Here is a 26,167-nt window from a genome sequence, read left to right as displayed (position 1 = left end):
ACCTCAGTCTCCCAAGTAGCTGGGATATTATTACCATTTTTAAAAATTGCTATCTAATGGAAAGAATAACAGTACAGCTGTCCTTCATTCTTGTTAAATAAAACAATGAACATAGTAGGAATGATCCTACTTCAAATGCAAGGCATCGTCCATGAGAGAAGAAATAGGTTTGTTTAACTAGGCTAAGAACATCCAGCACTCCACACCTACTTCTCCTTTGCACATATCATTTTTCTTAGCCCAGATCCCTTTCCCATCTCCTTTGCTAGTCTTTGAGGGATCAGATTGGTCTGGCCAAGCTACACATAGTAACAATTGCCAGAGTGCAACAAGCAAGATTGGTGAATTGGTGACCATGTGATTTAAGACCTCCTTTCTATTTGTTTTCCTTCCTGAAGGAGTTCTGCTATCCAGTGGGAGTGAGAGGGCAGATAATACAGAAAACAAATGTTGGAAGCAGTGGGTTACAGTGGGAACACATTGAATTGTCATTCCAGGGGATGAGTTCTAAATCCCAATCTGATTACATAGGAGATCATGTCCAAAGATAATCTTGATCAATTATTTATCCTCCCATACATGCTTCCACTCCTTAAATTAATGGGTAGAGCCTATTTGCCACCTCCCCCACCTTGAATCTAAGCTGGCTCCAGTGACTTGTTTAACCAATATAACTTAATGGTAGTGATGTTCTGGAACTCTTCTGACTAGGTCAAAAGAAGCCTTGCCATTCACTCCTGGTCTCTTGGATGACTTGTTCTGGGGACAATAGTTCTTGGAACTCAGCCACTAAGTTGTAAGAAGCCCAGTCCCCACAGAGAGGGCATGTGGAGGTATTCTGGTTCACAGTCCCATCTGAACTTCCAGCCCACAGCCAGTGTCAACTGCTAGCTAGCTTGGATATCCAGCCTAGGATAGGCTGTAGTCAAGGTTTCAGTTGACTACTGACTGCAAATGCCTCTGAGACCCCAAGTGAGAATTGTCCAGATGAGCACAATCAACCCATGAAACCATCAGAGATAACAATAAATTGCTGTTTTTAAGCCACTGCATTTTGGAGCAGTGCCTTATACAATAACAGACAACCAGAGAACAATTACCATCTAGCTTTTATCTTAGACAAAATCACTTTACATCTCTGGATCTTAGTCTCCTCACCTGTAAAATAGGGAGGTAAGACTAGAACATCTCAAAGATCACCTTTTTTTGTGGGTAATGAAGGTTCTATTTGGTGCCACAGTTTTTAAAATATGGCGCGTTTCATGAATTTGCATGCCACTTTAAAGCAAATGACTCTACAGCTTTAGTTCTGAAGATAGCACCGAAAGGATGATCAATGGTATACCATTTTTATTGAAATAACCACAGTAAAGTGATATCATCTTGGAGTAAGCCAAACTCCTCTTGGTAGAATGAAATGTTTAATGAGTATGAGAAAGAAATAAATGATATCCTAATAAAGAAGAGAGAAGCATAAAAAGAAATAGTGCAGATTCAGCATATCTTGCCATTCAAAAAATTTAAACATTTACTACTTACTTGCTATTATATTTAACACGTTTAATAACGTAAGTCTTTCCGTCAATTCTGTGTTTTGCTTTGAAAACTTGGCCAAATCCACCCACGCTAATGAATTCTATTTCTTTAAAATCCGTGCTAAACCTTAAAGATAAAAACCACGGTTATTTTGACATTTTATGCTCAGCCCTTCCTCGCCTCCCCACTCCTTTCCCTTTAATGTCACTTGTGAAACGGACAGTATAACAACTATGACTCTCTCCTTCTGAATAAGAAAGATCCACTTGGCAGAAACTCTTGACTCACAAAGAGTAGTCCTCTCACTCCTCCCAGGGCGAGTCCAACACAGCATATCTCCCCTGGCAGTCACAGTGAACTCCTGGCTTTTCAAAAGCCATGATAAGGCCGGGTACATTGGCTCATGCCTGTAATCCCAGCACTTTGGTAGGCCAAGGCGGGTGGATCACCTGAAGTCAGGAGTTCAAGACCAGCCTGGCCAACATGGTGAAACCCCGTCTCTACTAAATATACAAAAATTAGCCAGGTGTGGTGGCAAGCACCTGTAATCCCAGCTACTCAGGAGGCTGAGGCAGGAGAATCGCTCAAACCTGGGAGGTAGAGGTTGCAGTGAGCCAAGATCACACTTCTGTGCTCTAGCCTAGGCGACAAGAGCGAAACTCCTTCTCAAAAAAAACAAAAACAAAACAAAACAACAACAACAAAAAAAAACAGAAAAAAAAAGCCATGATAAAAATCCTATCACAAACACAAAATGTTCAAAGGAATTGCTATATGGTGCTCCACAGCTAACATCATCAAGCTGTTATAAGAGAAATGGGCATATGCTCTAAGCCTGCCTAGGTTTCTACTTGGTTTTCCCTTCTCCCTCAAGCTTCGCGTTCCATAATTAAGACCTGTCAATTCTACCTCCAAAACACATTGCTGGTATCTGCCCACTTTCCTCTGCCTCCAACATCTTCACCCCAGTCCATGCTTCCACTAGGCCATGGCAGTAGCTTGTTAACTGGATCCCCACTTCCTCTCTTCCCCTACTCCAATCTATGACCCACACAGCAACCAGAGGGATGAAAACTGAGTCTAGCTATGTCTCTCTGTTGCCGAAACTCTCCAATAGCCAACCTTTGCATTTGACAAAAACAAAAAGCCCTTAAACGGGCTATAAGGTGCCAGATGAGGAGGACCCTGTCTCCTCAGCACCCTCATCTCAAGGCACTGTGCCCCTGCTCATTGCACTCAAAGCACATGCTCTTCTGACTGTTCTCGAACTTTGACATCACCTTTTCCACTTTCACCTTCTCACATGTCCTTCCTTCCACCTAGCACCCACTGCTCTGTGCCCACTCATCCTTTAGGCCTCCCCACAATTGTGACCCCAGAGAAACCTCGCCTCACCCCTGCTTTCATTTCTCTCCATGCCATTGCTTTCCCTTCACAGCTCTGACCATAGTTTGTTCCTGCAGATTTTTTTTTTCTTTTTTTGAAACAGGATCTTGCTCTGTCACCCAGGCTGGAATACAGTGGTGCGATCTCCGTTTATTGCAATCTCTGCCCTCTGGATTCAAGCAATTCTCCTGCCTCAGCCTCCAAAGTAGCTGAGACTACAGGTGTGTGCCACAACATCTGCTAATTTTTGTATTTTTAGTAGAGACGGGGTTTCACCATGTTGGCCAGGCTGGTCTCAAACTCCTAACCTCAAGTGACCCGTCCACCTCAGCCTCCCAAAGTGCTGGGATTACAGGCATGAGCCACTGTGCTTGGCCTACTCATGTAATTATTTATTTAAAGTTGGTCATCCCCATGAAACTCCATGACAACAGGGTCCATTTTATTTGTTCCTACCATAAACCTGATGCCCAGCACAGTGCCAATTCTATATCGAGTGCTTAATAAATATTTGATTCTGTATTGTTTTCTAAACTTTTATATTCAATGCCCCCCGATGCAAACAGACCTCCATTGTTTCAGACATTTCATTTTAAATCCAAACATACTGTCTATAGCAGAGCAGACATTTTTTTCAAGTGAAATCTGGTATGGAGCTAGAAAGTAGAAAACAGATTCAAGTGGATCAATTCTAATTCCTGCAGAAGTATTTTTTTCAATCACTGATTTATAGGAGTACTTGTTTTCAATATTAATAACTTATACAGATGTCAGAGAAGTCCACATAAGCATCACAAAAATCTACAATTACCACATTCAATTTGGATCTGTCTAAATATTACTTCTCCAAGAGCCATGATCCACTGTGGGCCAGATAGTGCAACGTCAATTAAACTGTTCAGGTGGAAATATAATTTAGCCTTATAATGGGCCCTCAAGAAACTTCTGTTGAATGAACAAATGTATCTTCAAACAAATTCTATTTCACAATTCCATCTTTGACAGAACAGGAGCATTGCCATCTTGGACAAGCACCGCTATTTTAAGTTCCCCTTGATTAAAAACTGCCTAAATCCAGCCCCAAAACATCAGCCTAATGGCTAATGTCAGCATGACCATAAACGACAAATGACACCTCTGACCAGAAACCTTCCAAACCTGAGATAAATCCCCTTCGACCAGAGACATGCCAACCCTGAGATAACCTCCCCTCTGACCAGACATTCCAACCCCACAATAAAACTCTCCTCTACCCAGAAACATTCTGAACCTGTGATAAGCTCTCCCTCCCTAAATCCTTAAGTACCCTTAGTCTGTAAGAGAGAATGTTCCTGACCAAAATCATCCAGAAGCCCCTCTCAGGTTTATTCTCTAAAATAAACCTGTCTTTGACTGTTCAGCCACTTTTCAAGTTTCCTTCTTCTTTCTTCAACTCTTGCAACCCAGGAAGCAGTGGGCAGCGTCAGTTTGTCCCAAGATAACTCCTGGGTCCTGAGGGTCTCTGGCCACCTGTCACGTCTTTTCTCTCTCTTCACTTTTCAAGCAATTTGCATGAGGTGGATAACTAATCTGAAGGGGACTGTGAGGCTTGGGCTGGGGCTACTCTCCAGTGGGTTCTCAAAACCCTCAGGTCTCAGGAATCCACCTTGACTGCCTGCAACAGGTATTTTGCTCTCTAACCCTTGTCCATTCTTCCTCCCTCTTCTCTCTCTCTCTCTCTCTTCCTCATGTAGCTCCAGTCCAGGAGGCCCTTTACTGATTCCAACCAGAACATCCAACATCAGACACTAATCCAGCCAATTGGTAAGATTTGCCTTTCCTAGCTTTCTCACAGTACCTGGGAAAGTCAGGTCTGCCGTCCTGGTCCTTGGAGGACCAGTGAGACTAAGTTGAAGAAATCTTGGGGATGCTCAGTTTCTTCTCAGCTTAACCGTCCTCTTTATAAAGAGGATTCCAGGTCTCTGTCTTTTGTCTGGGGATGCCTAGAACAAAAACAGATACTCTCGGCCTCCTCTTATCAGTCCACATGGGTGCCAAACAATTCCACATTCCTATGTCCTCCCCACTGGACTGTCTCCTTCACAACCTCACCAAACTTGGCTTATGGGGGAACCTAAAGTCAAAGTGTTTAATTTTTCATTGCAACATGGCCTCGCTCCAATACAAATTAGATAATGACAGCCGATGGCCTGAAAACGACACCTTTGACTTTCAAATTCTCAGGGACCTTGACAACTTTATAACCAGGAATGGCAAATGGCAAGAGGTTCCCTATATTCAGGTTTCCTTCTACCTTAAATCCCAAACCTCCTTATGTCAAGCTTGCACCCCTTGTGAAATCCTTCTTCTTAATGAAAACCTCCCTGGGTCTCTCCTCCCTCTGAAACCTCTTCCCCTGAAATCCCCTTTGACCCTGCAGATGAACTCCCTCCATACTCTCAACCCCTGCATCCATTTCTTGCCTATCCAAACCCTCCATCTCTTTGGCCCCTCTTGCCCCCAGCCTTTAGTGCCAAATCCCAACCCTTATCGTTCTCCACTCATTACCCATTCAAACACTACTCCAGCCAGTCAAACCACCTCTGCCATTCTCCCTCTCTGGGAAGGCGCTAGGGTTGAAGGCATTGCTTGTGTTCATATCCCCTTTCTCCACGTCTGATTTGTCACAGATCGAACAGTGTCTAGGATCTTTCTCTGAAAATCTATCACAGGGAATTCCTGCACATAACCTAATCCTTTAATTTAACTTGGCATGACATTTATATAATTCTAACCTCCACCCTCACCCCTGACAAAAAAGAGCGCATCCGGCAGTCAGCTGAAACACACACAGATGAACTCCATAATCAAGCCCCTATACAAAATCCAGTGGCCAATGATGCAGTCCCCTATAGAGGCCCAGACTGGACTTACCAACAGGGAGACAATGGCATCAGGTGAAGAGACCACATGATTACCTGTCTCCTCACAGGCATGGACAAAAATGCTTATAAGGCAGTTAATTCTGAAAAGCTCAGAGAAATTACACAAGAGCACCAGGAAAACCCTGCCCTTTTCTTATCACACCTCATTGAAGCTATGCTAAAATATACCAATTTGGATCCAGAATCTAGAGAAGGTCAAACTTTTCTCTACCTCCAATTTATTTCCCAATCCACCCCAGATATCCACAAAAAATTACAAAAATTAGAGGAGGGTCCTCAGACATCTTGGCAGGAGCTCCTAAATGCAACCTTCTGGGTCTTTAACAACAGACATGAGGAACAAAAAATTCAAGAAGACAAACATCTCCATTTAAAATACCAGATGCTTGCCTCCACTGTCCAAAAGTCAATTACACAAAAGCCTCCTAATAACCCAAAGGGAAACTCCCCCACCTCTCCAGGAGTCTGTTTTCAATGAGGCAACCCTGGACACTGGGCAAAGGCTTGTCCTAACCCCTGGCCTCCCACCAAACCATGCCCAACTTGCAGTCTTTGTGGACACTGGACGATGGAATGCCCTCAACAGGGACATCTTCCCCATTCAGATGCTGCTCATAATGAAGCCCCCCAACCATCACAGGAGGAAATCTCTTCACTGCTAGTGCTGACAACGGAAGACTGAGGGTACTTGGGATCCTTCGCCCCCACATCTAGTGAGTCCACGAAACCCAGGGTAATTGGGATAGTATCTGGTAAGATTGTTTCCTTTCTTTTGGATACTGGGATAAGTCTATTGGTATTAAATGAATATCAAGGTCCATTAGAATGTTCATCTGTTTCTATTGGTGGCATGAAGGGCATACAAGAAACCCCATACAAAACAATGCCTCTATATTGCTCATTTCAGGGAGACACCCTTACTCACTCTTTCTTGGTCATTCCTCATTCCCCCACTCCTTTACTAGGAAGGGACATCCTACACAAACTGGGAGGAATCATTCATTTATCAACCCTACACCAAAGCTACCTCTATTTATTATTATCTTAAGAACAGAACCCTTCCTCAGACATTCCATATCCAAACAGACTTAAATCCCAAATTCCTCAGCCCTCTAAATCCCATAGTATGGAAAACTGACTCCCCCATGTTAGCTACCCACCATTGTCCAATTCAAATTTCACTGAAGGATCCTAAATGCCAAACAGTGGTCCCACAATATCCCCTAATGGATTATGGGGACTCAAGTCCATCATCTCCCAACTTTTGGCTGCCAATATTTTATTTTATTATTTTATTTTATGTTTTTGAGATGGAGTCTTGCTCTTGTCCCCCAGGCTGGAGTTTAATGGCGCAATCTTGGCTCACTGCAACCTCTGCCTCCCAGGTTCAAGTAATTCTCCTACCTCAGCCTCTCGAGTAGCTGGGACTATAGGTGTGTGCTACCATGCCCAACTAATTTTTGTATTTTCAGTAGAGATGGGGTTTCACCATGTTGGCCAGACTGGTCTCGAACTCCTGACCTCAGGTGATCCACCCGCCTTGGCCTCCTAAAGTGCTGGGATTACAGGTGTGAGCCACTGCACCTGGCCTAGCTGCCAATATTTTAATCCCCACCCATTCTCCCCACAAAACTCCTATTCTCCCAGTTACAAAACCAGATGGCTCCTATAGACTGGTTCAGGATTTGCAACAAATCAACTCCACTATTGTTCCTGTTTATCCTGTTGTCCCAAACCCCTGTACCCTCATATTGCAAATTCCTCCCAACACTAGCTATTTCTCTGCATTAGACCTCAAAGATGCCTTCTTTTACTATCATTCTACATTCCTCCTCTCAAAACCTTTTTGCTTTCACTTGGACTGACGCTGATACATGCTACTCCCAACAACTCACCTGGACTGTCCTCCCCCAGGGGTTTAGGGACAGCCCTCAGTATTTTGGTCAGGCGCTTCGATTAGACCATTCCCAACTACCTCTACGACCCAGCGTCTTGTTTCAATATATGGACAATTTACTTCTTTGTAGTCCCTCTCTAGAACATTGTATTCAACACACAGCCAGGCTTTTAAATTTGTTGGCTGAATGTGGGTACCAGGTATCCAAAAGGAAGGCCCAATTAACCTCTCCAAATGTTTCATAGCTAGGATTAATTATAACTCCAAATACCCAGGAAATTCCACTAGCATGAAAGCAAGGCATTCAACAAATCCCATTTCCTAAGACAAAAAGGGACTTACTTTCTTTCCTCAAATTAGTGGGATATTTCTGATGATAGATAGCAAATTTTGCCACTGTCACTAAACCTCTTTATGAACACACAAGAGGAAATCTTGACCAACCACTCACTCCCACCCCAGACCTTTATCATGCTTTCTGTCACCTAAAATGTGCCTTATTACAGACCCCCCACTTTAGGCCTTCCAAACCTCCTAAGAACTTTTCATCTATATTTACACAGTTCTCATAATCAGGCCCTTGGACTCTTAGCCCAATCCATGGGAGATTCCCTCCAACCAGTGGCATATTCTTCAAAACAACTAGACCCCATTTACAAAACCTGGCACCTTTGCTAAAAATTTTTGCCACAGCCTCTTTAATTATCCCTGAGGCACAAACTCACATTCTACGAACCTCGTCAGGTATTTTCTTCTCACAGTCTACAAGATATGCTCAGCCGTAAGGCGCTCACCTCCATCTCATCCTCTCGCATGCAAGCCCTACATTCAACCCTCCTTCAGCCCTCCATCTCTCTTCATAGATGCTCACCCCCCAATCCTGCTACTCTTTTATCTTCAACACTGATTTTGGACCCTGACCAACACTCATGCTCTGATCTAATTGAAAGTTCTCGCACCATGTTTTGCCACCTTACTTCCACTCACATAAAGGGAGCCCCAGATTGATTTATAGATGGCAGCGCATCAAAAAACCCTCCCCTCCAAGCAGGATATCCCGTCATTGAGAGATATCATGATGATACCCGCTCTCTTCTACCTAGAAGAGTCGTAGAGGCTGCCCCTTTGCCTTTGGGCACATCCTCCCAACAAGCAGAAGTAGTTGCCCTAATAAGAGCATTAACCCTAGCAAAAAACACACAAGTTAATATATACCACCGATTCTAAATATGCCTATAACATCAACCATTCCAATGCCCAAATTTGGAGCAAGAGGGGCTATCTCACAGCTAAGGGAACTCCTATCATTAATGGAAAACTAATCCATCCTCTATTAAAGGCTGCTCTACTTCCAGAAAAGGTTGCAGTTATCCATTACAAATGACATCAATCAGATAAAAGCCACATTTCTTTAGGGAACTGTGAGGTTGACTACTGGGCAAAACACACCTCAACCCATCATCCAATTCTCCAATATCTATTTCCCCTCACACAACATATCCCCTCCTTTTATCCCGAACACCAAATACAACAACTAATCACAGCAGGGGCACAATTCAAACTCCCATACTGGTTCATACAAAACAAATTAGTCCTACCTGACCCTGAAAAAACAACTCTTGGCCAGGCGCAGTGGCTCACGCCTGTAATCCCAACACTTTGGGAGGCCAAGGTGGGTGGATCACGAGGTCAGGAGTTTGAGACCAGCCTGACCAACATGGTGAAACCCTGTCTCTACTAAAAATACAAAACTAGCCAGCCGTAGTGGTGCGCGCCTGTAATCCCAGCTACTCCAGAGGCTGAGGCAGGAGAATCCCTTGAACTCCAGAGGTGGAGGTTGCAGTGAGCTGAGATCATGCCATTGCACTCCAGCCTGGGCGACAGAGCAAGACTCTCTCAAAAAAACAAACAAACAAAAAAACAAAAAAACTCTGTTATGGGATATCCACAACCTCTTCCACACTAGCCATTCCCCTCTACAACATTTCTTAAGTTTCCACATACACATAAACCCAGATATAAAGGAACAGTTGAAAGCCATTTTCCATCAATGCTCTATTTGCCAGAAAGCTTCACCCCACTTCAACACTAGACTCCCTTCTTTTCCAACCCATCAAGACAGGGAACCTTCCAAGACAAGACTGGCAAATTGATTTTACCCATATGCCCCCAGTAAAAAAGGTTCGATTTCTTTTGGTTCTGGTTGATACCTTTTCAGGATGGGTTGAGGCTTTTCCGACAACCAAGAAATGAGCTTCGACTGTCACCTCCAAATTAATAACAGAAATCATCCCCTGGTTCAGGGTGCCTCTTTCTTTTCAATCTGAAAATGGTCCTGAATTCATTTCTCAAATTACTCAAACACTTGCACAAACCCTACGAATCACCTGGAAGCTACACATCCCCTATCAACCTCAATCTTCAGGAAAGGTTGAAAAAATGAATGGCATTCTAAAAAGCACCCTCACCAGGTATGCACTCCAAACACATAAAGACTGGGTTACACTTTTACCTTTGGCCCTTCTGAAAATTCGGGCACTCCCACGGAAGCCTTTAATGCTCAGCCCCTCTGAACTCATACATGGGAGTTTTGAGCATGAGTATTTGAACTCATGCTCCTTTTGTTCCACCTCGGGGTCAAGCCCCACCTCTAACAACCCCTCTCATTTCCCTTCTTCTGCATACCATCCACCATTTCATTTGGGAATATGCTGACAAATACTTGCCACAACCTGTCGCCAACTCCTTTAATCCCTTCCTACAGTCAGGAAACTGGGTTCTGGTAAAAGGTCCCAGCCCTACACGAATCCCAGAGGAAAAAGAACAGAAATTCATCTAAGCAGCTACGTCTCTTTCTCTGTCAAACTTTCATTGCTTCCTAACTAACCTTGTTACAGACCTTCTGTAGAGGACTACGTGCTCACAAACGAGATGTTCCCAATAAGTACTGCTCTTGCAAACGAAGCAGGGCGTTCCTTCCCTGCAAACAGGGAGGACAAAGGAGCCAGCTGCAAACAGCAGGCCCTGGGGACTGGTTAATGTGTAAACATCTTGAGAAACCAGCAAGTCAGGAAAAGGTCAGAAAAACAACACGTGACTTGTGACTTGGCAACATTCCACAACCGAAATTGTATAAAATAAAGCAGAGCGTGCCGTTTGGGGCGGCCGCCATGTTTGTCTCGTCCTGTGTTGTATTGTGTGCTCATTCCTTTGTTTAGGAAACACACGGACCCCAACACCTTCAGTGGTAGCCTTACAAAACTCTCATTATACATCCTGATCAGCTCCTTACTATTCCACGGGATTTATGGCTTCAAGGAACTTTCCAGGACTTTACTCCTACCCAAATAACTTTTTCCTCCTTTTGCTTGTTTCTTTCAATCTAAATTCCCTAATCACATCAACCTCACCAATAGAATCACTCCTCACTGCTATCAAACTAGAACGTTCTGTAAACCTTACACAATCCCTCTTGCTGCAAGCTAACTCTTCCTTTGCTCCAGAATGCTAGATGTGTTTATCACTGTCTTCCTCAGCTTATACATCCCTTCCTACACCTCTTCGTGACCTTTTAACAGAAAACATAACCCTAATCTATAAATTCCTTTTTTGAAAGAGTTGACCCTCTGGTCGGCGATTATCCCACTTCCAGGGCCAATCAGGCCAACAAATTATTTCAAACCTATTACAACTCCCTACAACACCTTAAGTCACAAGACCCTCCCATTGAAGGGCCTCTAATTAAACACACCCCCCTTTGACAAGAAGCCTCACTTTGCTTTTTAGCCTATGAGGGAAATTTCCCTGTCAGATCCTTAACACTTAACCAATGCAACTGCATTATCATTGTTAAACACCCCGCTGACCATCACACTAACCAAGTTGACTACCAAGTATCACCTGAAGTGAATGGAGCATTTCTGCAACCCGCTCGTTCTACAGCCCCTCCCTCAACCAATGCCTCTGGCCTAATTTGTGCTGTCCCTAGAGCCCACCTTTATCCATGGCTCAATATTAATGGTGCAACATCTAATCGCATTAAGTGTGTAAAAAAATAACTCTTCCTATATTGCTACTATAGTGGGTGTCTCCTTGACCTCCTCCTTGTCCACTTGGAGTAATGAACCACAGGAAAGAAAAAACATCCCATCTTTAATTCACTTGTTTTCTTTCCGTATCTCCACCTATATTTATGACAAAGGCTTATTTTTTGTGGGTGGCACCAACACATATCTTTGTCTCCCCACCAACTGGACTGGAACCTGTACCCTAGTTTATCTTTCTCCCTCCATTGGAAAAGTTCCTCCCAGCCAACCTTTGCCTGTTCCATTCATCCAATATGTTAGGAAGAGGAGGGTCATCCACGTCATTCCTTTAATGGCTGCCTTGGATATAACCTCCAGACTTGGATTCGGAGCAGGCAGATTGGCCACTTCCTTAACACACTTTAAAGCTCTTTCCACAGAATTACAGGGTTCTTTAGAAGATATGGCCTGAAGCATTATAAGAATCCAAGACAAACTAGACTCCTCGGCTGGAGTAGTCCTCCAAAATAGATGGGGACTAGATCTAATAATAGCTGAAAAAGGGGACCTCTGCCTCTCATTGGGTGAGGAATGTTGCTTTTATCTCAACCAATCAGGGCTAGTAAAAGACGCTGATGAAAAACTTAAATAAAGGGCTAAAAAGCTAAGGGAATATCAAAACAACTGAATAGATTGTTGGTTTGGGAACAAAATCATAACGTGGGTCATCCCATTCCTGGGCCCCCTCCTAATGAAACGCCTAAGACTCATGTTCTGACCCTGCCTAGTTAACCTTATTCAAAGATCTTTAACCAACAGGATCATGGCCATTTCACAGACAACTACCCAAAAACATCTACCTATAGCATTACCCCTTCTTTCTTCAGCACTTACAATCTTACCTTGCATCCTCAGTATACTTTGGTCCTTTCATGTCAGGAGGGTCAAATGTAGGTGCCAAAGATCTAAAAATTAAGAGTTGAATGTAAAACTCAAATAAAATTGAAATCAAATATAACTTGTTTAGTGTTAATGTTAACCTTTTTCTTTCTTTTTTTTTTTTTTTTCTTCAGAGGCAAGGTCTCACCCCATCTCCCAGCCTGGAGTGCAGTCGTTTGATCATAGCTCACTACAACTTTGAAATTCTGGGCTCTGAGGAGATCCTCCCACCTCAGCCTCCCAGGTCGCTGCGACTACAGGCATGTGCCACCATACCCGACTAATTCTTTTTATTTTTTGTAGAGACAGGGTCTCTCTATGTTACCCAGTCTGGTCTCGAACTCCTGGACCCAAGCCATCCTCCCCCCTTGGCCTCCCAAAGTACTGGGGATTACAGGTGCAAGCCACAGCACCCAGCCAACTTTTTTCTTTATAAAACTATATGCTTACAGTTCTCCTCTGGCCTCTAATACTTTTTCATCCCTCCTTTGGTTCCTTTTTGCACCTTCGAGCACTCATTGTTGATGTGTCACTAACCTCTGTTTTTCTTTCTCCAGACTCAAAACCTCAGGAAATATATCTCCTTACACCCTCATCCTAGCTGTGATTCCTTACTGATGATAAGCCACTTGCAAATGGAAGTTTAAACACCACCTAAAACTTAACATATCCAAACCGCTGTCTTCTCTCTAAGCCCTTAACGCCTTAACTTTCTTAACACCATTAGTGCCATGGTTCTTCACTGCATCCTGTTCAAAGTGAAGCAATCTTCAAATCCTTTCTCCTTTACCTCTTCTTCATGCTTTCACTCAGCTATGGGAACCTATCCCCTCAAGTCATGTCCACTCTTCCTTTACAGTCTTTCTCACACATTCTCCTCATCCCTCCTGACTGCCACAGTAATCGTGGCTGAGGGCACCTCATGTACAGAACTCTCTTCTCTCCATCCAAGCATCCACATCAAGAATCATCTTTCTTTAATACATCTATCTACTATTCAGAATATACTGGTGGCTCATAATGGCTCCTACTGCCATCTTACTCTCATTTCTGACTATATTTACATCGTTGCCTTTCTCTTCAGTTAATTGACATAGCATCTGACCTTTTTATAATCCAAGTTTTTATGCTATTTTAATCTTACTTGTCTGCAAAATAATACACTTCTCTTGAAAACACTTCTACAGTGAAAACAGCCCAATTCCTTGCCAGCCTCGTACAAAATAATGCTCTTAACCTAATTACTCGAGTGGTACCCCCATAGGGCTTTATGTCTACAGTGCAGCATGTGCATATATTCAAATATCTCTCGACACATCTAAAATTATTTTATAGATTTCAAGCTTTCTGCTTCTGAAACTCTGCTCAAATAAGGGTGTACAATACTCTACAAGTATTTAAAACAATACATAAGTCTGAAATAAAACTTCAGATCAAAATATGTTCAATGCATAATGATACTCACCTTTTTGCCTTCCTTTGGTTATTTCTGAGACCATTCTATAACAAAAGAAAATGAGAAATAGTTTCAGATGACTAAATCAATCATCTTCCTTTCTCTTGTTATCTTTCCTCTTGTATTTCCAGATGGCTCGCTGACCAATTTCTTATTCCATCAATGTCTGTATTCTCATCAAGCCCTGTATAAACACTTAGTATTGTAAGACTTAACTTTTTGCCAATCTAATGAGTTTAAAATAGTATCTAATTGTTTTGATTTACATTTTCCTGATACCTAGTAAAGCAGCTTTTAATATTTGTTGCCCATTTGGGTATCTCTTCTCTGAACTATCTGTTTATATACTTTGTACATTTTTCTACTGAGTTGCTTGCCATTTTCTTATCGATTTTGTAGTTCTTTATAACAGAATACTCTTGTAACACTAATCGTCAAAAGCATAGATTTTGCTCTAAGTTCAACATTGCCTGCTTATGTGCACCAAAAAGTTATCTGTTTTTTGTTTGTTTTTGTTTGTTTGCTTGTTTGTTTTTGAGATGGGGTCTCACTATGTTGCCTAGGCTGATCTCGAACTCCTGGGCTACAGCGATACTCCCACCTTGGCCTCCCAAGTGCTGCAGACTATATGCGTGTGCCACTGCACCAGGCTAAAAAGTTATCTGATTTCAGTTTACTTTTAATGTTAAATTTAATTCTAATTTTTTAAAACAGAAATAAACTATATTAGAGAATCTTTAAATATTATCCCATTGGTAGGAGAGAAAAGCAAAATCATAGGAATATATTAAAATATAGGGGTGAGTGAGGAAAGACAGAAGTGACGTGTAGAAGGGTGAGGAATGGAACTTAATTTTAAAAAGAATCAAAACGCTGCTGAGCCGGGCACGGTGGCTCACACCTGTAATCCCAGCCTTGGGGAGGCTGAGGCAGGCAGAACACGAGGTCAGGAGCTCGAGACCAGCCTGACCAACATGTTGAAACCCCGTCTCTACAAAAATTAGCCGGGTGTGGTGCATGCGCATGTAATCCCAGCTACTCAGGGGGCTGAGGCAGGAGAATCGCTTGAACTGGAAGGCGGAGGTGGCAATGGGCCAAGATCTCGCCACTGCACTCCAGCCTGAGTGACAGAGGGAGACTCAACCTCAAAAAAAAAAAAAAAAGGCTGCTGAATATTATCATTTAGTAAGAGTGCATAAGAAAAAATATAAAAATTATGGTGGAATACTAGAAGTTATTTTTAAATGAGGAAACGCACAGAAAAATAAGATTAAGTAGGAAGCTTCGAGACTAATATGATACCGTAAACAATGAAGAAATGTGTAAACTGCCACTTTTAGAATTTATCTCTGATGTATCTGCTGAGACGTCACTTTCAGCTGATGATTCAGAAGCACTAGAAGAAAAGGGTGTAACTATTAGTTTATTAATTCTGTTTTTATCACTTCTTTCTCTAAATTCTCCTTAAACATAAACATTTCTCTTTCAGACAGAAATATGAATATGTTAAATATCTCAACTGTTTGTCTACACTTACAGTGAGTTGTTCACTAAAGGGTTGCTTTGGGAGTCACACGTAGCAGCAAAAGAACCAGAGGACATGGAGTCAGGTTTCTGAAAGAAAGAGAGTCCCTTAGTAGGCTTAAATGCAACTAATTATTTCTCTACAGAGGCTCAGTTTCTGTGTACTATCACATTTATTTCAACACATTTACCAAATCCACAACCATAAACAATTACAAGATCAATAACGTTTTTTATGGATGTTTGGTCTGGATTTGATTTGATTTGATTTTTTATTTCATTTTTCTGGATCACAGGACAGATAATTTTTTTGTTTGTTTCTTTTGAGACAGGATCTGGCTCTGCTGTCCAGGTTGAAGTGCAGTGGCACGATCTTAGCTCACTGCAACCTCCACCTCCCAGGCTCAGGCAATCCTCCCACCTCAGCCTCCCAAGTAGCTAGAACTACAGGTACATGCCACACACGCATCTAATTTTTTTTTTTTTTTTTTGTAGAGTCATGGTTTTGCCATGTCGCCCAAGCCAAGCTGGTCTGAAACTCCTGCGCTCAGGAGATCCACCTGCGCTGGCCTCCCACAGTGCTGGGATTACAGGTGTGAGCCACCACACCCAGCCACGGCCCCATGGCACATGGCTCATTGGTGCGACACAGAATGGAGGAATCATTTTGCTAAATCACTGGCTGTCTTGGCATAATGTAACCACAGTCTAACCTGAAGTCAACTTCAGAGGGAATTTTAAAACATAAAAATTTAATCCAAAGGCAATACGTACCACTGAGGTTTCTTCTGATATCTCAAGCAATGCAAGTTTAGCGGCCAACTGTTTTGCTTCCTGTTTACTAGAACCTGTACCAATACCATATTCTTTGTCTCCAATTTTGCATTTATAATGAAATCTAGGAGAAATCATAGAGGGTACTTATCCAAACATGAAAAATATAGTAAATCCAACTTACGATTAAAAAAAAAAAACATTAACAGAGATCTTAAGATAATACCAATTTATTAGATAGATTTATAGTTCATATCTTGCATAATTTAAACCCTCAGTAACCTGCCTGACCAATTTCTCTGAATAACCAGGATCAGTTGACATCTGAGCTTGCATTTTCCAGGCAATTTCTAATTTTTGGTTGCTTTGCTGAAAGATATGGCACAAAGGCACTAAGTGGTGATTTTTTTTGTTTTTTAATTCCCCAAAGGTCAAAAGATATGGAGGTAGAAAAGAAAGAGGTCCAGTGAATTTTTTCAGCAGTGCTCAAATGGGAAGGAAAAAGCCAGCAGAGAAAGTGGATTTGACAGGAGAAGCTATGAAGTTACAGCGTAGGGCAAGAGCAAAGCATGGATTCTGCTCTAACTTCAACATTGTCTGCCATCTGCTTATGTGCACAAAAATTTGAGAAAATCCCCACAGTGTAGATTCCCTATACTAAAGTCCACACTCTCCTATTAGACGTAAGGACATTTGTGGTTAGGCCAGGATACCTGGACAATTATATAAGAACTATTTTTAAGGGATAAAACAATGGACATGGTAATTTATATCACAGAGTTACTACATATTACTGCAAAATGATTCCAGTATTTGAACTCCTTTTCCTTTGTGCTTCTATTGAAGGCCATTGATAGAAACACATCCAAACAGGGTGAGTCTTCCCTGCGAGACCCTGAATTAAATAGCTGGGTTGAGTAACTGGATCATTTCTATAGCTCCTATTTTTTTCAGACACTGTCCCCCCGCAAATAGATTTCTTCTTTCTTTTAGGTATCTAACGTTAGAGAGCATAATTCAAAGAAATCAAAAAAGTGAGCTACAGAAAATAAAATAGTCTCTTAATTATCAAGATTGACTCAACAGATTCACTTTTGACTATTTCATTCCAATGAATACTATCACATGTTTTTCTTCCTGGTTTTGGCCCAAAAGCCATGACTGTGAATAGCTGAGTCAATTCATAGAACAGTATCCTAAAGTGATGATTTGAACTATTTGCCATGTAGATATTTTTTTTTCTTCTTTCTCATTAACTGGTTGGTTGTAGTTGAAAAACAATCGCCTCATACTCCTTTGATTTCTGCTTTTTTCAGTTCCAATCCATTCTTTATCCTCATTTCCAGGAACATCTTAGCTCAGTGGTGACGTTCTTAGTAACTTTGAAACTCTAGCTTATCTGTCTCATCAGATCCCTCAAATCCTGGTCTCCTCTCAGTCTACGGCTAAAACTCATTCCTTCTGATACATGGTATTTGTTCATTTAATCCAATTTGAAGGACAAATACCTGAACAAAGAGCTCCCTGATCTGACAAGGGTGAAGAGTCATTCTATACATGTGGCAGAGAGGTTTTCAGATAGTTACCACCATCATGTCCTCAATGACGAAAAGATCTCTGCATTCTTTGAGCAGTGGCACCCTGTACCCTCTTGTTCCACAGACTAAACCATCCAGCTACACCTCTGAAATAAAGGATTACCCTAATTTGATCAATTACGGTAAGTGGGCTCCATGGCTTCAGCAATTAAGCATTTTAATTACAAATTAGAAATCAAATTACTATCAATCATATAAAACCTGCCATATAGAATGTTTAAAAGGACACATATTTCTGCAAAATTAGACATGAAAATAAACCAACTTTATTGCTTAGATACAATGAAACAGAAAGAAAAGCCAAATTATGTCTTACCCTTCTGGCCCATGCACCCCCGATGTACATTGTTCATAATTTACAGTTAGTCTTTTCTTCTGGGCAATTCTATTGACAACGCCTATGTAATTCCCAATGGATAATCCTTCCGAAGAACTGGTTGTTGTCAATGAAAAAGGACTAACTGCCTACAAAGAAAAAAAAAATTCTTGTTTAATATAAATGACAACAAAGATTTAACCTTTTAAAAATCATTCTTCTAATAAAATTACTAAATGAGCAATGTGAAAGACAGGTTGGATGTTATATATTTTTCTATTATATTACCTTGAGTAAAAGTGTGACTATCTATCTCCCTCTACCAGAAAAAATCTACAAAGATAGATTTTAACAATAGGAAAGAAGTTGCTTTTTCTTGTTTGTCTTTGGAAAGTACTATAACACGTTCTAGCTTGTTATATTCTTTCTAATCTCAAAAAATGAGGCAAGAGATACTGGATCACAACTTAATGAAAAAGATGAATATAATAGCGTGATTTCTACTATTGTTATCTCTACCTTTTTTTCTTAGTCCAACAAAAATCTTGTCCAAAGTTTTGCTATTTTATTTTTTTAATTTTTTTGAGTCAGGGTATCACTTTGTTACCTAGGCTAGAGTGCAGTGGTGCAACCTCAGCTCACTGCAGCCTTGACCTCCTGGTTTCAAGCGATCTTCCTGTCTCAGTCTCACAAGTACCTGGAACTACAAGTACACACCACCACATCTGGGTACTTTTTTTGTATTTTTTGTAGAGACAGGGTTTGGCCATGTTGCCCAGTCTGGTCTCGAACTCCTAAACTCAAGTTATCTGCCTGCCTCAGACTTCCAAAATGCTAGGATTAGAGGTGTGAGCCACCACACCCAGCTGAGTTTTGCTATTTTATTAATCTTGTCAAAAAACTAGCTTTTGGTTTTATTGATCTTTATTTTTTTTCTTTTTTATTTCTTTTATAGTAATTTCAACCATTGTTATTTTCTTTCTTCTGCTTTTTGGGGGTAAGACATTCTATTTTTTTCTAACTTCTTGACTCAATTTTCTACCTCATTAATAATTATAATTTGTAATTTTGCTTGATTTTTTTTTTAATTTGGTTAGAAGGATATCTTTAAGTAGATTTTTCAAGAAAGAATCTTGAAACCTAAATTTTCCCAAAATTTTCCAAATCTGAGAATAGTCCTCTGTTGTCTAAAATGTAAATGACTTCATGTCTCATTTTATAAGCATTGCTACACTATCTCCTGGTTTATAATGTTGCTGTGCACAGCATGAAACTTTAAAAATATTTACATTTCACATAGTTTTCTTCTTCTCTCTAGATGCTTGTAGAATTCTTTCCTCATCTCTGGAGCGCAGTACTTTCATAAGAATCAGTGTTGGGGCCAGGCGCGGTGGCTCATGCCTGTAATCCCAGCACTTTGGGAGGCCGAGGCAGGTGGATCACGAGGTCAGGAGTTCAAGACCAGCATGGCCAACATAGTGAAACCCTGTCTCTACTAAAAATACCAGAAAATTAGCTGGCCATGGTGGTGGAGGCCTGTAATCTCAGCTACTCAGGAGGCTGAGGCAGAGAATTGCTTGAACACGGGAGGCGGAGGTTGCAGTGAGCAGAGATTGTGCCACTGCACTCCAGCCTGGGCAACAGAGCGAGACTCTGTCTCAAAAATAAAAAATAAAAGAGAAAAAAAGAATCAATGTTGGTCTGGGTGTTTCTAAATTTTCCTGTATCTATTAAGTTGTTTTAATCTGTAGCCAAGTCTTTATTTCATAAACATTTTCTGCTGAAATCTCTTCAGATCATTTTCTTCTGTACTATTTACTGTGTTCTTATTTTCAGGGACACCAGTCACATGTATATTGGTTCTCCATTATCTGCTCTCTGTAAACACTTGGCTCTCTATATCCACGGGTTCCAAATCCCTGGATTCACCAATCACAATCAAAAATATTTGAAAAAAATTGCTGGTTGCATCTGTACTAAACATATTCAGTTTTTTTCCTTGTCATTATTCCCTAAACAATACAGCATAACAACTACTTATAGCTGGCTGTGGTGGCTCACACCTGCGATCCTAGCACTTTGGGAGGCTGAGGTGGGCGGATCGCTTGAGCTCAGGAGTTCAAGACCAGCCTGGACAACATAGTGAGATTCCATCTCTACAAAAAATACAAAAATTGGCCAGGTGTGGTGGCTCGTGCCTGTAGTCCGAGTCAGTTGGGATGCTGAGGTGGGAGGATCACCTGAGCCTGGGGAGACTGAGGCTGCAGTGAGCCTTGATCATGCCACTGCACTCCAGCCTGGGTGATAGTAAGACCCTGTCTCAAAAAACAACAACAACAAAAAACTATTTACATAGCATTTACATTGTATTAGAGATATTATAAGTAATCTAGAGATGATCTAAAGGATAATCATGTACTGCATAATGACATTTTGGTCAACAATGGACTGCATATATGACAGTGGTCCCGTAAGATTATAATGGAGCTAAAAAATTACTGTCATCTAGTGAGGTCATAGCCACTATAATGGCTAATTTTTTGTATTTTTAGTACAGACAGGGTTTCGCCATATTGCCCAGGCCAATCTCAAACTCCTGGGTTACAGCACCATGCATTACTCACATGTTTGCAGTGACACTGCTCTAAACAAATCTACTGTGCTACAGTCTTATAAAAAAGTCTGGCACATACAATTATGTACAGTACATAATACTGGATAATAATAAGTAACTGTTACTGGTTTATATTTATTATACTTTTTAATCATTATTTTAGAAGGCACTCTTTCTACTTAAAAAAAAAAAAAAAGTAAACTGTAAAACAGTCTCAGGCAGGTCCTTCGGTAGGTAATCCAAAAGAAGGAATTGCTACAATAGGAAAGAATAGCTCCATGTATGTTTTTGCTCCTGAACACTTTCCAGAGGGACAAAATGTGGAGGTGGAAGACAGTGACGCTGATGATCCTGATGCTGTGTAGGCAGGCTGGTGTGTGTGTGTGTGTTGTAATTTTTTTCTTTCTTTTTTTTTGAGACAGGGTCTTGCTCTGTTGCCCAGGCTGGAGTGTTGTCACAAGATCACAGCTCACTGCAGCCATGACATGTCAGGCACATGATCCTCCTGCCTCGGCTTCCTGAGTAGCTGGAACAACAGGCACGTGCCACCAAGCCTGGCTAGTGTTTTGTATTTTTAGTACAGAGAGGGTTTCACCATGTTGCCTAGGCTAATCCCAAACTCCCAAATTCAAGTGATCCACCTACCTTGACTACCAAAGTGCTGGGATTACAGGCATGAACCACCATGCCCAGCATTTTTTTTTTTTTTTTTTGAGACAGGGTCTCATTCTGTCACCCAGGCTGGAGTACAGTGGCATAATCATGGCTCCTCGACATCCCAGGCATGAAACACTGTGCCCAATCATGTTTTAATTTTTTAACAACAAAGTTTAAAAGTTAAAAAAAAAAAGAAGTTTAAAATTCTAAAAATAGAAAAAAGCTTATAGAATAAAGATGTAACAAAACAAAATATTTTTGTACAGCCATACTATGTGTTTTTGTTTTCGTTTTTGTTTTGTTTTGTTTTTTTGAGATGGAGTCTTGCCCTGTTGCCCAGGCTGGAATGCAGTGGCATGATCTCGGCTCACTGCAACCTCCGCCTCCTGAGTTCAAGCAATTCTCCTGCTTCAGCCTCCCAAGTAGCTGGGATTACAGGCGACCCCCACTACACCTGGCTAATTTTCGTATTTTTAGTAGAGACAGGGTTTCACCGTGTTGGCCAGGCTGGTCTCAAACTCCTGACCTCAGGTGATCTACCCGCCTCGGCTTCCCAAAGTGCTGGGATTACAGGCATGAGCCACTGCGCCTGGCTGCGTTTGTGTTTTAAGCTAAGTGTTATTAGGAAAGAGTCAAAATGTTAAAAATAAGAAGTTTATAAAGTAAAAGAGTTACCGTAAGCTAAGGTTAATTTATTATTGAAGAAAAAAATTTTTAATAAAATGAATGTAGCTTATGTATACAGTGTTTATAAAGTCTACAGTGGTATACAATAATGCCCTAGGCCTTCACATTCACTCACCACCCACTCACTGACTCACTCAGAGCAACTTCCAGTCCTGCAAGCTCTATTTATGCATGGTATGTGCCCTATATGGGTGTACTTTTGTCTTTTTTTTTTTCTTTTTGAGACAGGGTCCCCAGGCTGGAGTGCAATGGCACGACCTCAGGCTCGCTGCAACCTCTGTTTCCCGGGTTCAAGCAATTCTCCTGCCTCAGCCTCCCAAGTAGCTGGGATTACAGGTGCCCGCCACCACGCCCAGCTAATTTTTTGTATTTTTAGTAGAGATAGGGTTTCACCATGTTGGCCAGGCTGGTTTTCAACTCCTGACCTCAGGTGATCCACCTGCCTCAGCCTCCCAAAATGCTAGGATGACAGGTGTGAGCCACCGCGCCCAGCCTTTTGTCTTTTATACTGTATTTTTACTGTACTTTTTCTATATTTAGATATGTTTAGATACATGAATACTAAATTGTGTTACGATTGGCTACAGTTTTCAGTATAATAACATGCTGTACAGGTGTGTAGTCTAGGAGTAATAGGCTATACTACATAGCCTAGGTGCGTAGTGGTTGCTCCATTTAGGATTGTGTAAGTACTTCTGTGTTGTTTGCCCAATGAGAAAATTGCCTAAGAATGCATTTCTTACAATGTATTCTCCTTGTTAAGCAACGCATAACTGTATATGGGAAGATGCAAATAGGTTATATGCAAATACTATGCCATTTTATATAAAAGACTTGAGCATCAGTGGATTTTGGCATCCACAGGGAGTCCTGGTACCAATTCCCCGCAGACAGTGAGTGACCGCTGTACATCATTCTCCCTATAATCACTTTCATCTCTTTTTCCTCTTTTACTGCACTTCCTCAATTAGATGGAGGGGACTCATCCCAGAACCTGTCAGCTCATTTCCCACTGAACACTTCTCATCTTTCCATATTTGTTCAATTTTAGAGTATTTAACTGCTGCTGACACTCTGAATAACTATTCTCCAGCTTTGCCCACGGCGTCCTGGGTGTGCAGCTCTCACTCAGGGTTTCATAGAAATGAAGATGGGGGGAATGACTGAACCAAACTCTTGAATGTAAGGTAACGTGTGAATGGCTTTACTCTGTATGGAAGTATTTTCTCACAGAGAGAAATAGAAAATGCATTTGCAAGTTCCCATTTACTAGGAAAAAAAGGCAATCACTCACCTCGCTTTCCTTATTAAGTATATCAACAGCTAATTTGGCTGCAGCATTTTTTGCTTCCTTCTTTGATCTACCTTCAGCTTCTGGAAATGTTCTTCTATCTGTTACAACTTGAAATGTAAACCTGATTACAAAAAGAATATTCATAAAATATTATACAACTCATGCACTATCTAAAAACAAGTGCTCTAGTTACCACTACCTCCTATGACTACCTTTGAGGGTTTGAACGTACATTCAACATAGAATGGAAGCAGTCACCCCAAGCAGTAAAACAGCATGTCTTGTTGAAGTGTGGAAAGGTTTCTACCCTCTCTTCTCTCTGGAATCATCTGTGGCTCCAAAGTGGTTACCGCTTTACGCCAAGCGGACTCTCACAAAACAAAAGTGTTGACCTCAAAGTTGTGCCAGAGTTGCCATTCCCCCAGTTTACATTTATAAGATCATATCATTGTTTATAGCAACTTACCTCCTATCATGTGGAGGTCCTGTATTAGGCAGTTCTTGATAGCTCAATGATATTCCCTGCTTCTGACGGTATTTATTAAGTTCCTCCATGTAGAAACCTGGTACAAGATGACCAGCCATTTCTTCCAGTATCCTACAATGGAAGAGACATTTGAATGAGTGATGCTAACAGAACATATTTAACCTGAGTTTCCCAGTGCAGTTTAGGAGACAGAGGGGTTGGGGAGACTCTCCTTTATAGGACTCATCTCAGTCCCACATAAATGCAGAGACTTTCTTTCAAAACTGTTCTTTCTTTCTCACTCACTGCACAATAAAGTTAATTTCTCCAAATTTTCTACTTTGAAAACTCAACTTGGCCAGGGGTGGTGGCTCACACCTATAAAATCCCAGCATTTTGGGAGGCCAAGGCGGGCGGATCACCTGAGCTCAGGAGTTCAACACCAGCCTGGGCAACACGGCAAAACCCCGTGTCAATTTCAGAATTGTTTTAAAAAATAAAGGAAAGAAAAAAAAACTCAGCTGGTCAGTGAAAGGGGGTCCTTCTCTTTAACTCTGCCCTGTGCTTCCACTTAGTATCAACTACATGTTTGTCTACCTGCTTAAAGAAGTAAAAAGGCTGCAGGAGTGTAGAATGTTTTATGTTTAGAAGAAAAAAGTTTAGAGTATATGTAATAAGTAAAGTGGAGTGGTAGCACGGGGACAGGCTGGGAAACGGGTGGGCGAGTGTAGCCTGTGTGGACGCAGATCCTGCCCGAAGCCGGGTGGAGGAGAGCTCAAACTAAGGGTGATCAGCCCGTGACCTAGATCTCTGGACAAAATAAAACAAGGAAAATATGTCAGAATCAAGAATGATGGATCGATGTTCAGTTGGAGTCCAGCTTTGTACTACAAATGAGTGCCATAAAACCTACTATACTGGTCACACAGGTTTTAAGACTTTGCAAGAACTGTCATCAAATAATATGCTTTTACTTCAACTCAGAACTGGAATGACACTTTCTAGGAACAATACAATTTGCTTTAATCACATAAAAATTTATATTGACAGATTTGAGGATTTACAGAAGTCGTGTTGTGACCCATTACCATACACAAAAAACTAGCCCCCCAAAATTTGCATGTAATTGCCTTAGATGATGCCAGTTTTCTGAGTGCAAAATTCAAAAGACAGCTTGTACCTGGTTAGAAGCTGTGTCCAAAATGCAAGCAGATAATCACAGAAGTGTGGATGTCAATTCTGAAGACCGCCAGAGAAGGAAATCTGAGTCAGATGGAAGAACTGTTAAAGCTTTGAGGTCATTACAATTTATAAATCCGGAAGGCAAACTGAATTTGCTCCAGAAACTGGTAAAAGAGAAAAAAGAAGGCTTACAAAAAATGCAACCGCTGGTTCAGACAGACAAGTGATACCAGTGAAGACTAAGGTCTATGATAGCCAGGGTCTCCTGATTTTTAGTGGGATGGAACCCTGTGACTGCCTCGATGAAGATTGCTTAGGATGTTTCTATGCTTGTCCTGCCTGCGTTGTCCTGCCTCCAAGTGTGGAGCTGAATGCCACTGTGATCGCAAGTGGCTGTATAAGCAAACTGAAATTGAAGGAGGAGAAATAATTCATAATAAACATGCTGGATAATCTGTGGTATCAAACTAGGCGGCCTTTAAAGGTCTTTAATTCTAAAATTCTGTTACTCTAAGATACATTTTAAGCTTGATTGTCAAACGACAAAGATTTTAAAACCACCTCAATGTGCACTAATTTTTCATCTTGGGTGCTTTAAGATTCACTATTTCATATAAATTCAGATAGGCTATTTCTCAGTAGTCAGCGTTAAGCCTGTCTGGACCAGTATAAACAAGTAGAGTATAGGCAGTCCTTGATTTGCACGGTTCCCATGTGCACAAATTTCAGTGACCTAAGTTTAGTTTAAATACCAGTTTCCTTACCATGAAGGAAAGGGAACTGGTGTTGTTTAATCCTAGGTTAAAATTTTAGTTAGCACAGTATAACTCTGAGTAATTACACGAAGTACAAACTTCTCTGCTAGTTCTTCAGTCTACAAATCACGATGTAA

The 26,167-nt window shown here is 41.3% G+C and overlaps 1 protein-coding gene and 1 pseudogene across 6 annotated transcripts in view; one reads left to right on the top strand and one right to left on the bottom strand.

The window, feature by feature from the left end:
* EIF2AK2 (eukaryotic translation initiation factor 2 alpha kinase 2) overlaps window positions 1-26,167 on the bottom strand; it is a 60,600-nt gene that overhangs the window by 26,248 nt on the left and 8,185 nt on the right. For 3 of the 6 annotated variants that reach the window (XM_077958557.1, XM_077958556.1, XM_028831561.2), the window contains 10 exons: window positions 25,274-25,439; window positions 24,094-24,225; window positions 23,628-23,748; window positions 18,376-18,524; window positions 16,462-16,585; window positions 15,701-15,777; window positions 15,466-15,559; window positions 14,173-14,207; window positions 12,671-12,733; window positions 1,540-1,662 (listed from right to left, as the gene is read on the bottom strand). In XM_077958557.1, coding sequence (XP_077814683.1) covers window positions 1,540-1,662; window positions 12,671-12,733; window positions 14,173-14,207; window positions 15,466-15,559; window positions 15,701-15,777; window positions 16,462-16,585; window positions 18,376-18,524; window positions 23,628-23,748; window positions 24,094-24,212 — 905 coding nt within the window. In that variant the 5' untranslated portion in view covers window positions 24,213-24,225; window positions 25,274-25,439. 6 annotated transcript variants of the gene reach the window in all.
* LOC709013 (ARL14 effector protein pseudogene) lies at window positions 24,944-25,728 on the top strand (annotated as a pseudogene).

This window comes from Macaca mulatta, chromosome 13 (assembly GCF_049350105.2).
Source record: "Macaca mulatta isolate MMU2019108-1 chromosome 13, T2T-MMU8v2.0, whole genome shotgun sequence".
NCBI classification, from domain to species: domain Eukaryota; kingdom Metazoa; phylum Chordata; class Mammalia; order Primates; family Cercopithecidae; genus Macaca; species Macaca mulatta.
The sequence above is the reverse complement of the archived record's forward strand: the minus strand, read 5'-3'. Positions and strand labels throughout refer to the sequence as shown.